At 43.2% G+C, this 19,395-nt stretch overlaps 1 protein-coding gene across 3 annotated transcripts in view; it reads left to right on the forward strand.

Annotated features, from left to right (window-relative positions):
* The window catches only part of LOC112230263 (VPS10 domain-containing receptor SorCS1-like), a 155,081-nt gene that overhangs the window by 127,523 nt on the left and 8,163 nt on the right, over positions 1 to 19,395 (forward strand). For all 3 annotated transcript variants that reach the window (XR_006080603.1, XR_006080604.1, XM_042310768.1), the window contains exons 12-23: positions 85 to 161; positions 697 to 788; positions 2,857 to 2,964; positions 4,760 to 4,877; positions 7,824 to 7,957; positions 9,339 to 9,452; positions 10,185 to 10,356; positions 10,617 to 10,803; positions 11,951 to 12,084; positions 12,715 to 12,838; positions 13,115 to 13,227; positions 18,068 to 18,202. Coding sequence is in view for 1 of the 3 variants with exons in the window: in XM_042310768.1 (XP_042166702.1) it covers positions 85 to 161; positions 697 to 788; positions 2,857 to 2,964; positions 4,760 to 4,877; positions 7,824 to 7,957; positions 9,339 to 9,452; positions 10,185 to 10,356; positions 10,617 to 10,803; positions 11,951 to 12,084; positions 12,715 to 12,838; positions 13,115 to 13,227; positions 18,068 to 18,202 (1,508 nt within the window). In the remaining 2 variants the exon portion in view is untranslated. The remainder of the gene's footprint in view (positions 1 to 84; positions 162 to 696; positions 789 to 2,856; positions 2,965 to 4,759; positions 4,878 to 7,823; positions 7,958 to 9,338; positions 9,453 to 10,184; positions 10,357 to 10,616; positions 10,804 to 11,950; positions 12,085 to 12,714; positions 12,839 to 13,114; positions 13,228 to 18,067; positions 18,203 to 19,395) is intronic.

Genomic DNA, 19,395 nt, shown 5'->3' on the forward strand with positions numbered 1-19,395 from the left:
TCAAGGATATCAATAGTTTAGCAGTTGGCTAAAGTCATACGGGACTCTCTCATCCTGAACACTTCACCCAACCCCCCTCATCAGGCTCCATCGGAGCGGAGTTGACCACCAGCAACGTGAGCATGTTCATCACCTCGGACGCCGGCAACACGTGGAGACAGGTGAGGGGGAGGGAGGGAGATCCTCACCATCTCAATAACTACATCATCATCCCCAGGATGGTGTTTAATCCACCACTTTGCCACCCGCCGCTGTGATTTAGTGCAGATAATCAAATGAGATCTTGAGACTAATGTCATTCGGTAGCCCCCCTGCCTTTGCCCGCACAACGATGCCCGTGGGTGGGTGTCTGTGCCACCTTCTCCTCCACCTCCCTTATATAACGGCCGCAATTTCAATGTAAGGGGCCTCGTGTCTAATTAAAGGACGCAGATGAAAATTAATGAGTAGAGAATTGACGCGGCAACGTCACGCCACATCGAAGTGTGGTGTGTTTTGGTGTTGAGAGGGGGGAGGAAGGGAGATCTGATGTGTGTAAGGGGGGTGTGTATGTGCGTGCTTGCCTATGTGTGTGTCCCTCGTTCATTAGGTTGCTCTTTCATCAACATTAAAGTCCACTACTAAAACAAAAATGTCTTGGTAATCAATAACGCTAGTCATATAATGAGTTTATACTTTTTACCTTTTGCCTTTCAGATCTTTGATGAGGAGTACAGTGTTCTCTACCTGGACCAAGGAGGGGCCCTGGTGGCTATAAGACACACTCCACTCCCCATCCGACACCTATGGTGAATCTCTATTAGAAAAATAGAATTTGGCATGGTTTGCATCAACTCTCTCTCTCTGAGGAAGACTTACGTCCTCACGTTCCCACAAGCCTGATAGTGTAATGAGTATGTCTAAGAACATAGGAAGTTATTAGTGTAATTCCAAACCAGTAGGCGGTGAGATATTCTCCTCCTTTGACGATTGCTATTCAATTTCACCTTTCCCTGTTCATTACGTGATGTAAGCCTTGCCTTTCAATGCCTTTAGAAATGCAGTGCTCATATCCTATCCTATGTGGAATAATTAAAATTCAGTTTTTAGCAATTGGATAAGACACTGGAGAAGATGTTTGTTTTCTCCCATAGAGATGCATATAATACTGTAATAGTATACACTATAATATGTTCTAATTCTGTCCATCAGTTATGGTATGTGTTATTATTATATTGCTATGGTTTCTGCCATAAAGATACAGCAGAAAATACTAAACTGAACAAAAAAAGAAACCTCTCACTGTCAGCTGCATTTATTTTCAGCAAACTTAACATGTGTAAATATTTGTATGAACATAACAAGATTGAACAACTGAGACATAAACTGAACAAGTTCCACAGATGTGACTAACATAAATGGGATAATGTGTCCCTGAACAAAGGGGGGGTCAAAATCAAAAGTAACATTCAGTATCTGGTGTGGCCACCAGCTGCATTAAGTATTGCAGTGCATCTCCTCATGGACTGCACCAGATTTGCCAGTTCTTGCTGTGAGATGTTACCCCACTCTTCCACCAACGCACCTGCAAGTTCCCAGACATATCTGGGGGGAATGGCCATAGCCCTCACCCTCCGATCCAACAGGTCCCAGACGTGCTCATTGGGATTGAGATCCGTGCTCTTCACTGGCTATGGCAGAACACTGACATTCCTGTCTTGCAGGAAATCACGCACAGAACGAGCAGTATGGCTGGTGGCATTGTCATGCTGGAGGGTCATATCAGAATGAGCCTGCAGGAAGGGTACCAAATGAGGGAGGAGTGTTGAGATTGCCTATAATGACAACAAGCTCAGTCCGATGATGCTGTGACACACCGCCCCAGACCATGACGGACCCTCCACCTCCAAATCGATCCCGCTCCTGAGTACAGGCCTCGGTGTAACGCTCATTCCTTCGACGATAAACGCAAATCCGACCATCACCCCTCGTGATACAAAACCGCAAATCATCAGTGAAGAGCACTTTTTGCCAGTCCTGTCTGGTCCAGCGATGGTGGGGTTGTGCCCATAGACAACGTTGTTGCCGGGGATGTCTGGTGAGGACCTGCCTTACAACAGGCCTACAAGCCCTCAGTCCAGCCTCTCTCAGCCTATTGCGGACAGTCTGAGCACTGATGGAGTGATTGTGCGTTCCTGGTGTAACTCGGGCAGTTGTTGTTGCCATCCTGTACCTGTCCTGCAGGTGTGATGTTCAGATGTACTAATCCTGTGCAGGTGTTGTTACACGTGGTCTGCCACTGTGAGGATGACCATCTGTCCGTCCTGTCTCCCTGTAGCGCTGTCTTAGGCGTCTCACAGTACGGACATTGCAATTTGTTGCCCTGGCCATATCTGCAGTCCTCATGCCTCCTTGCAGCATGCCTAAGGCACGTTCACACAGATGAGCAGGGACCCTGGGCATCTTTCTTTTGGTGTTTTTCAGAGTCAATAAAAAGGCCTCTTTAGTGTCCTACGTTTTCATAACTGTGACCTTAATTGCCTACCGTCTGTAAGCTGTTAGTGTCTTAACGACCATTCCACAGGTGCATGTTCATTAATTCTTTATGGTTCATTGAACACGCATGGGAAACAGTGTTTAAACGCTTTACAATGAAGATCTGTGAAGTTATTTAGATTTTTTTTTACAAATTATCTTTGAAAGACAGGGTCCTGAAAAGGGGCCTTTTCTTTTTTTGCTTAGTTTATAATACTGTTAAATACACTAATGGAGTTCTCATTCTATTGCTATGGTCTCTCCCATAGAGATACAGAAGAAAATACTATAATACTGTTAAATACATTAGCTCTCATTCTCTTTCTATGATTCCTCCCACAGGATGAGTTTCGACGAGGGGAGAGAGTGGAATAAATACAGTTTCACCATGTCGCCCCTGTTTGTGGACGGGTTGCTAGGGGAGCCGGGGGAGGAGACTCTCATTATGACGTAAATCAACTTTATTTACCCAATTTTGAATGAGAGGGAGACCGGTAAGGGGAAACTATGAACCAAAAAGGATGGATGCAGGATTCAAACGTTGGCCCAGAAGGGTTTCTGTATGTTGTCCGTATAGACTACTATACCACTACACCACACTGTCAAATCAAATCCCATCTGATTGCAGATATACAGTATGTTTGATGTGTTAACATAATGAATTGAGATTGAATGAACCTTAACCGTGTTAGATGTGTTGACGTTGTATGAGGGGTGGGTGGGAGTTTTGCTCGTTTCCAAAGCCCTGGTAGTAACGACAGCGCTGGCTGCCCATTTTCCCTAACATGAATGGAATAGATCCCTCTCAAGGTTTAGCCTCACATCAAAACCATCTGTCTCGGGATTATGATCACAGAGACATCAGTGGTGTTGGGAGCCCGGCGACACTGAAGAACACGAGGAACATCATGAAAAATGAAATAGACTATGGCTAAAGGACCGGATAGGAAAGTAGGGCTCTAAAAGTTCTTTCTGCATTATGGAGCAACATTGACTCAATAGTTTTAAGAAACATGGCAACGTGAAGTTTTCCGTCTTTTCTACAACTTATTTCCTTCTGGAATGACCCACTTAGCTATACGACGTGAGATGATACTGCTCTTATTGTACTTTTTTTGGTGTACAACTTTGACGGCTGCTGCACAAGGTTTCCCGTAGCCCTTACATCAGTGTTATCTAACACCTGTCATCACCGAAAACTGAGTGACGGACAGACAGTTGACTTTGTAGTCGGCACGGCAACAGAAGGATAGGCCACAGCTGCTGAGACCGGGAGAGGGAAGGACAGAAGTGGGGGGAGAGAGAGAGATGAGGGGAGAGACTGAGACAGAGAGAGAGAGATGAGGGGAGAGACTGAGACAGAGAGAGAGAGAGAGGAAGATGGTAGGATAAGATAGGACTTTCTCCCAGAGTGCACTTCTCTGAAGCAGCTGAGACAGACAGGACTGTGGGATATGAGATTGTTGACAGCCTACTACAACTTTTCATAAGGGGAAAAAATGAAATGTGTACTCTTTTTCTCTGCCTTTCTGTGTATGGACACCTCATTATTTATCATTATTTCATTTCAGACCATTTTCTTATCAATTCATAATGATTTTACAGTTAGTGACAGTTGTAGACCAGCGCCTCAGTCTGTTAATTGATGGATTGAGTGTGATACATTTGTTGTTTGATTAGCAGAGAGAGGAGGTAAATCCCAGTAAAACTCCCACCCAATTTTGTCTGAGAAGGAATGTTTTCTGTGACATGTGAATGTTGATTTGATGTGGTGTTACGACCTTGCATTTTGGTTGAAGTTTGTGTTGGATCTGAGGGAAATACACACCCTGTAAGACATATCTTTTTGTTAAGTGATTCATTTCGATTCCATTAGTTGCCAAATGCAATTTCTCTAAAGCTTTTAGTAATAACTGTCATTTTTGTCCAAGTCAAAGAAAATGTTGACTCCACACTTTTATATTCCTCTATCCAACTAAGTATATTTTATTCAGCTCAGAAGTGACTTGTTTTGACTGACGCCTCGGTCCGACAACTGAGGGACTTCCTAATATGGGTGCCGTACCTGACACTCCTTAGTTTGACTAGTGATTTTTCCTCTGTCACCCTAATCATTATAACCATACTGCTGTGTTTCAGTGTAGTGTACCTATCAGTGTTCACAGCTGCTGTGGCTTTGCTATCTGACAACCAGATACTAGTGTACCTTTTCTGCTGCAGCTGTAAGGTTCCTTGCTGTTTGCAGGATCTTTGGCCACGTCAGTCACCGGTCCGAGTGGCAGCTGGTCAAGATTGACTTCAGGTCCATCTTCAACCGGAGATGTACAGAGGGGGATTACCAGACATGGCACCTACACAACCGGGTAATGGCACCTACATACAGTTGAAGTCGGAAGTTTACATACACCATAGCCAAACACATTGAAACTCGGTTTTTCACAATTCCTGAAATTTAATCCTAGTACAAATTCCCTGTTTTTAGGTCAGTTAGGATCACCACTTTATTTTAAGAATGTGAAATGTCAGAATAATAGTAGAGAGTGATTTATTTCAGCTTTTATTTCCTTCATCACATTCCCAGTGGGTCAGAAGTTTACATACACTCAAATAGAATTTGGTAGCATTGCCTTTAAATTGTTTAACTTGGGTCAAACGTTTTGGGTAGCCTTCCACAAGCTTCCCACAATAAGTTGGGTGAATTTTGGCCCATTCCTCCTGACAGAACTGGTGTAACTGAGTCAGGTTTGTAGGCCTCCGTGCTCGCACACACTTTTTCAGTTCTATAGGACTGAGGTCAGGGCTTAGTGATGGCCACTCCAATACCTTGACGTTATTGTCCTTAAGCCATTCTGCCACAACTTTGGAAGTATGCTTGGGGGTCATTGTCCATTTGGAAGAGCCACTTGCGACCAAGCTTCAACCTGACTGATGTCTTGAGATGTTGCTTCAATATATCCACATCATTTTCCTACCTCATAATGCCATCTATTTTGTGAAGAGCACCAGTCCCTCCTGCAGCAAAGCACTCCCACAACATGATGCTGCCACCCTCGTGCTTCATGGTTGGGATGGTGTTCTTCGGCTTGTAAGCCTCCCCCTTTTTCCTCCAAACATGACGACGGTCATTTTGGCCAAACAGTACTATTTCATCAGACCAGAGGACATTTCTCCAAAAGTACGATCTTTGTCCACATGTGCAGTTGCAAACCGCTTTGCAGTTTTCACACCAAAGTACGTTCATCTCTAGGAGACAGAACGGGTCACCTTACTGAGCGGTATGACGGCTGCGTGGTCCCATGGTGTTCATACTTGCGTACTATTCTTTGTACAGATGAACCAGACAAGGATGAACCAGACAATATTTTTTCTGAGGTCTGATTTCTTTTGATTTTCCCATGATGTCAAGCAAAGAGGCACTGAGTTTGAAGGTAGGCCTTGAAATTCATCCACATGTACACCTCTAATTGATTCAAATGATGCCAGAAGCTTCTAAAGCCATGACATCATTTTCTCTGAATTTCCCAAGCTGTTTAAAGGCACAGTCAACTTAGTGTATGTAAACTTCTGACCCACTTCTATTGCAAGAAGTTGTGAGCACTTTATATCTTACACTTTGAAGTGTCACCCAAACTTTTAAGATGGGGATTAAACTTGTAATTTACTATGACTTCTTCAAAAATGTGTCAAACATTAAGAAATTCACATAGAAATGCGAGTTATAGATCTGTCATTCTCATTGACAGCAAGTCTTAAGAAATGGTAGATATGTTCTATGTGCGCTATTTCTATGCCTCCTGCTCATAAGTATTGTTTTTTCGTCTTACTTACAAGTTTGTACACCAGCTTCAAACAATATTTTTGCTTACGGGAAAATATATTTCACAGAGGTTTAGATGGTACAATGATTCTCTACACTATACTTGTCACATAAACTGAAATTAGGCTAATTCTAATTAACTATTCAAATTTTATCAACCAGGAAGCGGCGGAGCGATTTCTGCACGGTGTGTCTTTAACCTGCGACATAAAATGTTTTGTCATTTAGCATATTCTCTTATCCAGGTAAAGTGCCTTGCTCAAAGTCACATTGGGAGATTTTTCACCTAGTCGTCTTGCCAGTGACCTCTCGGTTACTGAGCCAGTGACCTCTCGGTTACAGGCTCAACGCTCTTAACCGCTAAGCTACATGCCGCCCCTACTGCTACCATGTGTGCTCTGTGGCCATTCCCACCAACCTCCATCTCTTATCATTTACTTGACAGAGAGGTCCAGATAGACCGAGAACCTTAATCGAATGAAAGACGGTTACGACATGCAGTGTACTGCTTGATCACTCCCCTACCTCCATCCTCTGCTTTGTGTTGAGCTGTTGAGTGTGAGCTGGACAGGTGCCGGGCGTTCCTCTCCCTCAGGCCCAAAAGCTCTTAGGCATACTCCCTCTAATTCTTGTTGATGTATGTACGTCTCTACAACTCTCCTTATAAAACACTGCATACGTTTGAGCCAGAGCGAATGCTCTACCTCAAACCTAGACAGACCCAGAGCGAAACATAAGGATGAGACGGAGAGTGGTTCTTTATTCTGACCGAGCTACCGTAATTGACTCAGACATCTATATGATTGGGCTGGCCCTAACGATCAAAACATTTAGCCATGGAAGTGGAATACAGTCCAATTCAATTACAGAGGTAAACATTGAAGAACAGATTGGGAACTGGCCCAAAGGAAAGGCTGTGGTGTGTTAAAAAGAAAGCAACAGCCTGTGGCAGGGTAAGGTGTTGAAATGGCAGATTGTGGCTTTAAGACCATTTGGAACCAGTCAGGCCTTTTGCGTTATCACGTTGAGAGAGAGAGAGAACCAACTCTGCCTCTGAAGTGTATACTCCTCTAGCCTCCTTTTAAACCATCTGACTCTAAGAGAGAGAATGGCAGAACCATTATTTCACCCCTAAAAAAATAATTTTGATTCATCCAGCAAGGCCCTATGTACCAAAACGAAAAATCTTAATGTTTTTCCGAAACTAAGTCAAGCGAGTTGCAACAGCTTGGGTGTAGTGATACATGAGAGATAGAGAAGTGTTTTAAGTTTAGCATCGCTTACCGCTAGCACAACACACAACATGAGCCTCAGTGGGCAGCGATGCAAAATAAGCCCATGTAAAGGGAAAAGCAACTGCATGCCTTTTCACACACATGATGATACAGGCATGGTTCACCGCACTGCAGTAAATTATTTATGGCGATGGCAAATGTAACAAAAACAACCCCTTTTCTCTGTTTTTCTTTCAATTCGTAAAATATATCCACAGGGCGAACCATGCATCATGGGAGTGAAAAGAATCTACAGGAAGTTGAAGCCCATAGCCAGGTGCGTTATGGGTAAGACGTACTCGGTCACGATGACCTCGGCGCCCTGCGACTGCACAGAGGCCGACTTTGAGTGGTGAGTAGACAGATGGGTCCCGCTTCACATGAATTATCCCTAAATTATGCAGAAGTAGGTACAGTGTAAATACAATGTAAGTAAACTGCCACACAATACACGTAGTAAACATTACACAAGTTAACGGTTTACTTGAATGGAATAGTACTGGAACAGATCAAATAACCGGAACTGGCCGATGGTACTTGAGGAGAGACTCCGACACACTACTCGAACACAAACACATCTAGCGTTACAACTTCTGCCTAAGCCGCCCTATCAATATACCACTGGCATATGGAGTAGAGGATCGAAAAAAAAGAAGCCTGGAAGCGAAGGATGAAAAGATAAGGGATCACCGTCATGGTGAAGCTCACTCCAGATTAGAATTGCAGAGGAGACTTAGCTTTTGGATTCTCTTGGAGGCTGCCCCGGCTAAATGGAATGCAGTCAACCGCACCACTCCAAGCTGTGTGTGTATGGAAGAATGATGGAAAAAGCACAGAGAGAGAGAGGAGGGTTGCAAGGATCCAAGTTTGCACGGGGATAGGGAGTGGGATAGGGAAGTGTGTGTGTGTGTGTGTGTGTCTTTCTCCTTGAATGTCTGCCATTGCTCTTCCCTACAATGTCACCACACGTTTATGAGACAAACCAACTCTCACTGCTTTTGTGGCTTTCAGCTTGGAACAGTGACTTCTCTGTTCATCGACGACGCATTTCCAAAGCATATTTGCTACAAACTTCACCATCCATTTCTTTGAATTATCTATCAGTATTTTTAATGTTGCTTTTGTTAATTCCCAAATCCGTGGGCCCCTTGAGTGAGGCGGTAAACTTGGAATGAGTTTTAGTAAGAGACGATTAATCACCGGGCTTAATAGTGTTCATTAACTATCACAACACTTCTGCATCTGTGTGCATGTCGGCCTAATTGGGCCAATTTGTTCCTATCGTTTTGAGGACGCGCGTGCTGGCAACGTTGCCTTTTAATGATAGGACACACAAACCAGAGCTGTGTTTGAAAAAGTTTTTCTTTGTCAAATCAGTTTGTTTGAGAATGAGAGTGTTTTCAGGCCCCAGTGCAGAGTCCCACCCCAAACCCTCAAAGACAATTCCTCTACGTCACATAAATCAAATGTATCAAAACAAACTTCATAGAATTTCACTCGACTGTGTTAATGCTATTACTGTAGCATAAACAACGTTGTCTGGTTTTGAAAAACTAAAAAGACAATGGCATTATTACAGCATTTCTGTCAAATCAATAAGTGCCATTGAAATTCTTCAATTATTTTGAATCCAGGGTCACCAGTATGAGTCAGGAATTTAATCACTTATAGAAGTTTACTGTGTAGCATTTCACTCGACTGTTGTTTATTTTGGTATGATCCAAACATTACAGTGACTATGGCTATGATAGGCGGAGTGACGGCAAGTGCACCCCTGCCTTTTGGTTCCTCCCATCGTCCATGTCGAGAAGCTGCACCACGGGGACTACTTTCATCAACAGCACTGGGTAAGCAGATTATTTCCAGGACTCTCATTAGCCTCTTACAGATGTTGGATCTTAATTTGATCACCCTGTTGATGGAGAACTTTCCTGCGATGTAAGAAATGTAACATGTGTAGTGTATTTGAGGTTTAAAAAAGGCTTCTGAAGTTACAAAAAAAAATGGATCAATCCTTACAAAAATGTTCAGTAGCCCTTTCCTGCCGTCAATGACCAAAAGAGACATTTTTGGTGGAATGTTATTCATATTTTTCATAAAAACAACAAAAATCCGGTGTTTCTATGTCAAACAGTTTTCTTCTGTAATGTCTATAAATAGTAATTTTGGGATGCAAACTCAAAATGGAATACATTTCAACTGTGTATCGGACATGGTACAGGTGTCTTCTTTTTTTAAGCCCATAACCTTGTGTGTGAGATGTATACTCTTGTTTCAAAGTAGATTTGTTTAAGACTACCAATAATCACACTGTGTGACCCTGATTTAGCCCACTGCAGTAAAAGGTTATTTTCTGTCTCAAATTAAGTTCCTACATCTGTATGTACACTCATTCACTATTTAATTCAAACTGACTGCAAAGGTACAATTTGAATAAGGATATTTCAAATGACAGGACATTATTGTAAGATAATGTGTTCTCAATAGCCAACCTGCTAACCTGCTAAGGTCGTTCTTCTCGATGCTCATCTATCCATCAGCAAAGCTTCTAACCGCAGTTGTGACCTATGTACATTCAGCTACAGGAAGGTTGTGTCCAATAACTGCACAGCGGGAGTCATAGCAGAGTACACGGCCAGGAGGCAGCACTGTCCTACCCAGGCCCCCAAAGGCCTGCACCTCGTCACCAGTGAAGGAAAGCTGACAGCTACGCTGGGCACCAATGTCACCTTCCTGGTGTTTCTTGAAGAGGTGAGTGGTTTTTCCTAAGGAGCAATACAGTAACTGGCTCCCTGTTCATTCAGACAGGGCGCTGACTTTAACTCAGTATTGTAAAATGTCAACTCTCAACTTCTGTAATAGCAACAAAATACTCTCTATTCTCTTACTATGCCATTACATCTTCATTTAAAGTGTTACCAAATAACATGTTCATGGAAATACCTACAGTAGCTAGTGTAAGTGTACCGTTTTCTTTCTTCAATCGTTGATGACTGTCACCTCCTGTATAGGGCGACGGAGCCAGGACGAGCATCATGGTGGACTTCGGGGACGGTCACGCTCTGACCTACTCCAACGTGAGCTCCATAGAGAATGGGGTCAAGCACGTCTACAAGGCTGTCGGGATCTACCGTGTGACCGCTACAGGAGAGAACAGGCTGGGGTCGGAGAGCGTGGTGCTGTACCTCCACGTCACATGTGAGTCTGTCTCTCTCACTGTGGGTTCACCAAGTCATGGTCTTCAACCTCCATACTTCATGTTTGGTCTTCAACCTTTAACATGTGAGTGTAGTTACATACCTTAGCTTAGCTTACTGTACCTTACCTCAAGTCAGTGTAGCCCGTAATCTACAGACATATGAGTGAGGTAGTTATACAATTCTGACACACAAAAATGTTCCTTTGCAGACTTTTACTTGCATAGAACAGTGTTTCCCAACCCTGGTCCTCGAGTACCCCAACAGTACACATTTGTATTGTAGTCCTGGACCAACTCACCTCATTCAACTCATTGAGGGCTTGATGACTAGTTGACAAGTTGAATCAGGTGTGCTTTTCCAAGGTCACAATACAAATGTGTACTGTTGGCGGGGTACTGGAGGACCAGGGTTAGGAAACACTGGCATAGAACATTCAATTGTTTTCTGTTTGTGTCATATGCATGTCATGGTCCGACATCAGTGGAGATGAAGGTAGCCTAAACCCATTACAATTCCAACAAACCGAAGCCATTTTCTCTATATGATAGCCCTTCAGCGTACCCCCACTCTAACTCTAACATGCAAGTCATTCCCGTCTTCTCTGTGATGATGGGGCTGACCACCCCTGGTGGTTTCGTGGGTGACAGATGTAACGTAGTTGACTTATTGATCAGGGAGCTGTGGGACCTTGCAATCTGTCCATCTTGATGTGCCAGCCATTACAAATGGGGACCAGCCAGGACTCAGGAGTGCCAGGGATGAAAAATAACACACAGATGGCGACCACAACTTCCCAGAATGGACCAGATCCTCTGAATGCAGCTCACATTTTTTTTTGCTATGTGCCTTCAGTTCACAAGGGGCCCATAGACGGATACTCTGAAGTTTTCTGCTTACCTTAATTTATTTAGAGGCCCCAAAACTTGAAGGAGTCAATCGGTTCACTGTCATATGTATTTTTTGTGCCTTCATTTCATATTATAAGGGGCTACAAACTTACTTTGTGGATTCAGTCAGTTCACTGTGATGCATTTTTAGGGCGGATCATTTTGAATGCAACTTTATCCATTTCATAAGAGGCCCCAAAACGTTGTGGAGTCAGTCTCAGTGGGTTCACTGTCGTGTATTTTTGTTACTTTGAGTAGGTCAGCTGGAGTATATCCATCTCTCCGCTCCCTTTGTGGCGGTGAAGAGTAAGGAAGTCAACCTCACTGCTGTGCTGTGGCCGAGCCAAGTGGGAACAGTCACCTACATCTGGTGGTTCGGAAATAACACTGAGGTAAGATAAGATACTTCAATACTGCTGGGACTTGTAGTTTTATTGTGTGCTCATCCTTCATACTGTAAGATAAAGTGACGTGAAGAAAGATTTGTGCCAGGTTTACAAATTAGAGCAGTATTTGTCTGACTTAATTCAGAATTTGTTTTGTTTGCTTGGGCAATGAGTTTAGCTACTAATGCAGCTGCTAGCTATTCTAGTACATGAGGAAATGATCCAGAATTAGCATGTCTGAGCTATTTAAAAAACAAATGGAGATCCAAGTAACGACAGAGAGAACTGCTGGTGTCTCATGGAACTCTCCCCGGACAGTTCTATGCAGCACAGCTGCGATCATGGTTCCTTGGGGGGCGATGTGGGTTGTGTTTATGTGTGTGGCTGCCTGCCTGCCTCCCGGCTGACACCTCTGTAGTGTAAATAGTGCCTGTGTGAGATGTTAACAAGGTTGATAAGGGCCTCTCTTGGGAACCCCCGTGCTCTCTCGCTCTTCCCCTCTCTCGGTCGCTCTCTCTCCCGCTCGTTCCCTCTCTCCTCTCTCTCTCTCTCCCCCCCTCCCTTTCCCTCTCTCCCTCCCTCCCCCTCCCTCTCTCCCCCTCTCTCTCTCCCTGTCTCCTCTCTTTCTCTTTGTAGCCGATAATCACCCTGGAAGGGAGCGTGGCATGCACGTTCTCCCGGGAAGGCGTCAACACTGTCACCGTGCAGGTGTCCGCTGGGAACGCCATCCTGCAGGACCGGAAAGCCATCGCTGTCCACGGTGAGCAGTGAGCAGTTTTTTTGTTGTGTTTTTTTTTTTGTATTGTAAACAGCCAGACAGCCATGTATACTGCTGGAGGTTTGTTTCTAGTTAACTTTGTAGATTTTAATGCACTGGAGGTTGGCTAGTAAGTATGATTTAAAGTAGCTGTTTAGAAGTAGTTAAAAGTAATTGTTTACTACTCATTCATTTGACACATTCATTATTTCAGACAATAGGGCAGAAATAAAAAGCATCGTCATCAGCTGATCATCATATAGTTGTTTCTCTGTGCAGAATATTTCAGGTCACATCTACTAGCCTTCTCATCTAACCTGGATGACCACAACCCCGACGTGGCCGAATGGAGACTAGACGTCAGCAGAGTCATCAAGAACTCCATGGTCAAAGTGAGTGGTCCTTGTATCTAACTGTATATTACATACACACACACACACACACACACACACACACACACACACACACACACACACACACACACACACACACACACACAGTATATACTGAGCAGAAATATAAACTCAACATGCAACAATTTCAACAATTTCACTGAGTTACAGTTCATGTAAGGAAATCAGTCAATTCAAATAAATTCATTAGGCCCTAATCTATGGATTTCACATGACTGGGTAGCGGCACAGCCATGGGTGGGGCTGGGAGGGCATAGGCTCACCCACTTTGGAGCAAGGTCCAGCCAATCACAAATATTTTTTTCCCCACAAAAGGGCTTTATTATAGACAGGAATACTTCTCAACACCCCCACGCCCCCACCTCAAATGATCCCGCAGGTAAAGAAGCCAAATGTGGAGGTCCTGGGCTGCTGTGGTTACAAGTGGTCTACGATTGTGAGGCCAGTTGGACGTACTGCCAAATTCTCTAAAACGATGTTGGAGGCAGCTTCTGGTAGAGATATGAAAATTACACTCTCTGGCAACAGCTCTGGTGGACTTTCCTGTAGTCAGCATGCTAATTGCACACTCCCTCAACTTGAGACGTCTGTGGCATTGTGTTGTGTGACAAATCTACACTTTTAAAGTGATCTTTTATTGTCCCCAGCACAAGGTACACCTGTGGAATGATCATGCTGTTTAATTAGCTTCTTGATATGCCACAAATAAAAAACAGGGATGTTAACAAATTTGTGCACAACATTTGAGAGAAATAAGCTTTTTGTGCATATGGAAAATGTCTGGGATTTTTTAGTTAAGCTCATGAAACATGTGATCAACACTTTGGCGTTTATATTTTAGTTCAGTGTATTTAGTCTGTTGCCCACTTTACAATACATTCCCTGTGACCTGAGGTCGTGACTGAGATGTTAACTGGCAAGGGAAAATGACTTAAAGTACATTCTAAATTGCTGTTGCACTGCCTTCCCTGTCACATTGAACTATGGAATTGCTGGTCGCCTGTGAGTTCAGGGTCGTATTTGTTGAGGCCATACATGCACAAATAAATCTCACTGAATGTCTGATTGTCATGGTTTGGTGAATTTAGGCCCAGCTGAACTGTAGCTCAGAATGCTATCACCAGTCAGTGTGAGGGACATGCACTACATGAACAAAAGTATGTGGACACCTTCTCGTCAAACGTCACATTTCAAAATCTTTGACGTTAATATGGAGTTGGTCCCCCCTTTGTTGTTATAACAACCTCCACTCTCATGGGAAGGATTTCCACTAGATGTTGGAACATTGCTGCAGGGACTTGCTTCCATTCAGCCACAAGAGCATTAGTGAGGTCTGTGGTGGAAATTCTAACCAAGTGAGAGAGACTTTGTCATTTCTTCAAACAATCATCTTTGTTTAATATTGATTCATTATTGCAATAATGACGCTGGTCGACCCCGGTCGACCCCACACTCTTAAAAAAACAGAGGTCCTACAGTTGAAGTCGGAGGTTTACATACACTTAGGTTGGAGTCCTTAAAACCCTTTTTTTCAACCCCTCCACACATTTCTTGTTAACAAACTATAGTTTTGGCAAGTCGGTTAGGACATTTACTTTCTGCATGACACAAGTAATTTTTCCAATTATTGTTTACAGACAGATTATTTCACTTATAATTCACTGTATCACAAATCCAGTGGGTCAGAAGTTTACATACACTAAGTTGACTGTGCCTTTAAACAGCTTGGAAAATTTCAGAAAATGATGTCATGGCTTTAGAAGCTTCTGATAGGCTATATGACATCATTTGAGTCAATTGGAGGTGTACCTGTGGATGTATTTCAAGGCCTACCTTCAAACTCAGTGCCTCTTTGCTTGACATCTTGAGAAAATCGAAAGAAATCAGCCAAGACCTCGTAAAAAATTGTAGACCTCCACAAGTCTGGTTCATCCATGGGAGCAATTTCCAAATGCCTGAAGGTACCACGTTCATCTGTACAAACAATAGTATGCAAGTATAAACACCATGGGACCACGCAGCCATCATACTGCTCAGGAAGGAGACACGTTCTGTCTCCTAGAGATGAACGTACTTTGGTGCGTAAAGTGCAAATCAATCCCAGAACAACAGCAAAGGACCTTGTGAAGATGCTGGAGGAAACAGGTACAAAAGTACCTATATCCACAGTAAAACGAGTCCGATATCGACATAACCTGAAAGGCCGCTGAGCAAGGAAGAAGCCACTGCTCCAAAACCACCATAAAAAGGCCAGACTACGGTTTGCAACTGCACATGGGGACAAAGATCATACTTTTTGGAGAAATGTCCTCTGGTCTGATGAAACAAATATAGAGCTGTTTGGCCATAATGACCATTGTTATGTTTGGAGGAAAAAGGGGGAGGCTAGCAAGCCGAAGAACACCATCACAACCGTGAGGGGTGGCAGCATCATGTTGTGGGAGTGCTTTGCTGCAGGAGGGACTGGTGCCCTTCACAAAATAGATGGCATCACGACGAAGGAAAATTGTGGACATATTGAAGCAGCATCTCCAGACATCAGTCATCAAAGACATCAAAACATTTCTGTGAGACATCAGTTAATGCTTGGTCACAAATGGGTCTTCCAAATGGACAATGACCCCCAAGCATACTTCCAAAGTTGTGGCAAAATGGCTTAAGGACAACAAAGTAAAGGTATTGGAGTAGCCATCACAAAGCCCTGACCTCAATCCCATAGACAATTTGTTGTTAGAACTGAAAAAGTGTGTGCGAGCAAAGAGGCCTACAAACCTGACTAAGTTCACCAGCTCTGTCAGGAGGAATGGGCCAAAATTCACCCAACTTATTGTGGGAAGCTTGTGGAAGGCTACCCGAAACGTTTGACCCAAGTTGAACAATTTAAAGGCAATGCTACCAAATACTTGATTGTATGTAAACTTCTGACCCACTGGGAATGTGATGAAAGAAATGAAAGTTTAAACAAATCATTCTCTCTACTATTATTCTGATGTTTCACATTCTTAAAGTAAAGTGATGTTCCTAATTGACCTAAGACAGAGAATCTTTACTAGGATTATATTTCAGGAATTGTGAAGAACTGAATTTAAATGTATTTGGCCGAGGTGTATGTAATCTTCCAACTTCAACTGTATAGATCAAATCTAAAAATGCTTAGTCATGGCTGGTTCCACCCCTCCCATGCAGATTGGGGCATCATAAGCCACCTTGGGTCCATCTTGTGGTTATGTGCACCGGGTGTTGTTTACCTCTCCCTAGCGTAGTTTCTCAGAAGAAAAGATGATTAGGACAAATAGGGGTTTGTTTTACCCCATCCAGGCAATCTCTATCTCAGGTCACACTATGTCCTTGATTATACTCACAGACCAGCTGCAGGGGACTAGAAGAAAACCATCCCTTTTTAGAAGCACTGCACTACTAGTTATGAAAGTCTCTTACGATTTGTTCAGCATATCATTGTTAACTATTCATTTTCAAACAAAGCAGGTAAATACGTATTTTTTCTCACAGGTCGGGCACTGATGTTAGGCAATTAGGCCTGGCTCGCAGTCGGCATTCCAATTAATCCCAAAGGTGTTTGATGAGGTTCAGGTCAGGGCTCTGTGCAGGCCAGTCAAGTTCTTCCACACTGATCTCGTCAAACCATTTCTATATGGACCTCACTTTGTGCACAGGGCGTTGTCATGATGAAACAGAAAAGGGCCTTCCCCAAACTGTTCCCATAAAGTTGGAAGCACGAATCGTCTAGAATGTCACTGTATGCTCTAGCATTAAGATTTCCCTTCTCTGGAACTAAGGGGCCTAGCCCGAACCATGAAACAGCCCCAGACAAGTATTCCTCCTTCACCAAACTTTACAGTTGGCACTATGCACTGGGGCACATAGCGTTCTCCTGGCATCCGCCAAACCCAGAGTCGTTGACATTGCTTCCAGAGGCAGTTTTGAACTCGGTAGTGGGCTACGCACTTCAGCACTCGTTGGTCCCATTCTGTAAGCTTGTGTGGCCTACCACTTCACTGCTGAGCCGTTGTTGCTCCTAGATGTTTCCACTTCACAATAACAGCAACTCTAACAGGGCGGGCAGAAATTTGACGAATGAAAGGTGGGATCCTATGACGGTGCCACGTTGAAAGTCACTGAGCTCTTCAGAAATGCCATTCTGCTGCCAATGTTTGTTTATGGAGATTGCATGGCGGTATGCTCAATTTTATACACCTGTCAGAAACAACTGTGCTGAAATAGCCTAATCCACTAATTTGAAGTGGTGTCCACATACTTTTGTATATATAGTTTATTTCAACTCCACACATGACATATGACCTGTTTGGTAGACATTGTCGTATCCAAAAAATGTATTGAATTGCTCATACTATTCAGTATTTTTGAGAACGGAAATCGTATCGTATTTGATACGAACGGCTCAGGACCTGAGTAGTATGATAATTTCAGACCTAAGTCTCATTGATGTTAGTAATAATGTATCACAGTCACACTAATTACGACCATCCAGACAATTCCTATTTTTCGATGCCACTGCTTTCCTCTTTGATGATGTGCTTAGTGACATGAAAAGCGATCCAGTCTGGTCCAAATGGTTGATGGGGAATTCTTCCTCTTACTCCTCCTCTTTCTGTTCTTCTTCATCTTCCTCCTCTCCATCTCCCTCCTCCTCTTCATCCTCTCCCTCTCCCTCCTTTTCATCTTCCTCCTCTTCATCTCCCTCGTCTCCCTCTCTTCTTCTTTTCCTCTTCCTCTCCCAACTCCTCATCCTACCATTCTCATCTCTCTCTTCCTTCTCTCCCTCCTCATCCTTCTCTAGGCCACAGGGGTGACACCGGAACGGCTCCTTGTCAGTGTCCTACCAGGGTTGCCCACGGCAGCAGAGTTTTTCCTTCTACCAGACAAAGAGTTAACGGAGGGAAAGCCGGATAAGAACACAGCTCATTTAGACCAGGTATGATTGATTAATAACAGGCATTTTGTGTGAGTTGAAACACAGGCATAACATATTATAGGCCTTAGCCTATAATAGCGGCTTCTTCATGTCTGTAACAGGTTAAAAAAGCATTATATCTGTCAGTGTTACCTGTCAGTTAAATATTTCCAAAATGGTTATCTGGCAACTACATTTCCATAAAAGTAAACCATGAAATTCAATTCATTAAGTTCCGATATTGATTCATGCCAGATGTTTGAGTGGGAGTAGGAGCATACTTTTTATGAGTTAATTTGACATATACTTACTCTGAATTATCACTGAATGACATTTGGAGCTATATTTCAGGGGGATATTACTCTGCTTGTTGGATGTTTGGGTTTGACGGCTAAGCACTTGTTTTCTTGCACCAACATGTTCGCCATCTGTTGATTTCCTTGTTATTCCATTTGGCATAATTTAGAAGTCTCCAATGAACTAAAACATGAGTAGGCTTAGAAATATAAATTTTTCTTACATTCCTCACTAATACATAGCTGCGTTGGTCTATACCGCTACATGGTCAGAAAACAGAATTGCAACATACTTATATGTTCAAGGCTGAGTTCATATTTTCTCCAGTAGATGTCAATATTGTCGACATGGGCTTACACACACACACACACACACACACACACACACACACACACACACACACACACACACACACACACACACACACACACACACACACACACACTGCAGAATATCAACTAGCCTCATCAATAAGTGTGACAAGCTTTTAAAAGTCATCACTGCTGACAACTTTACTGTAGAATACCCCAAGTCATCTCTATGTGAGAGGGCAGGGGTTGTAGTCTTTCACAGGAATAAAGCCAGTCAAAGATAGTGTCTCTGCTGATACTGGCCACTGAATCAGCAGCAGGTATCAAGATGTACTGAATTAGCTCCTAGGCTCATATAATAGATAATGGATGATCATTAAAAAGATGTGAGTAGAATAGAACCAGGAAGAAATTAATAGTAACCCCCCTCAAATCTGCCTGATAGCCTGGCTATGGCTAGACCCTTCTCACTCAGGCCCCAGCAATGCATCTTTATTCAAGGTTTGCATCTTGAAAGTTTAATGTGCGGTTGTGCTTATTAGATTGTATAATAGATTTAGTGAGCCCGATACACAGTGAGAAAAAGTAATTATTCATAGCTTCTAG

This window comes from Oncorhynchus tshawytscha, linkage group LG32, assembly GCF_018296145.1.
Source record: "Oncorhynchus tshawytscha isolate Ot180627B linkage group LG32, Otsh_v2.0, whole genome shotgun sequence".
Classification (NCBI taxonomy): Eukaryota; Metazoa; Chordata; class Actinopteri; order Salmoniformes; family Salmonidae; genus Oncorhynchus; species Oncorhynchus tshawytscha.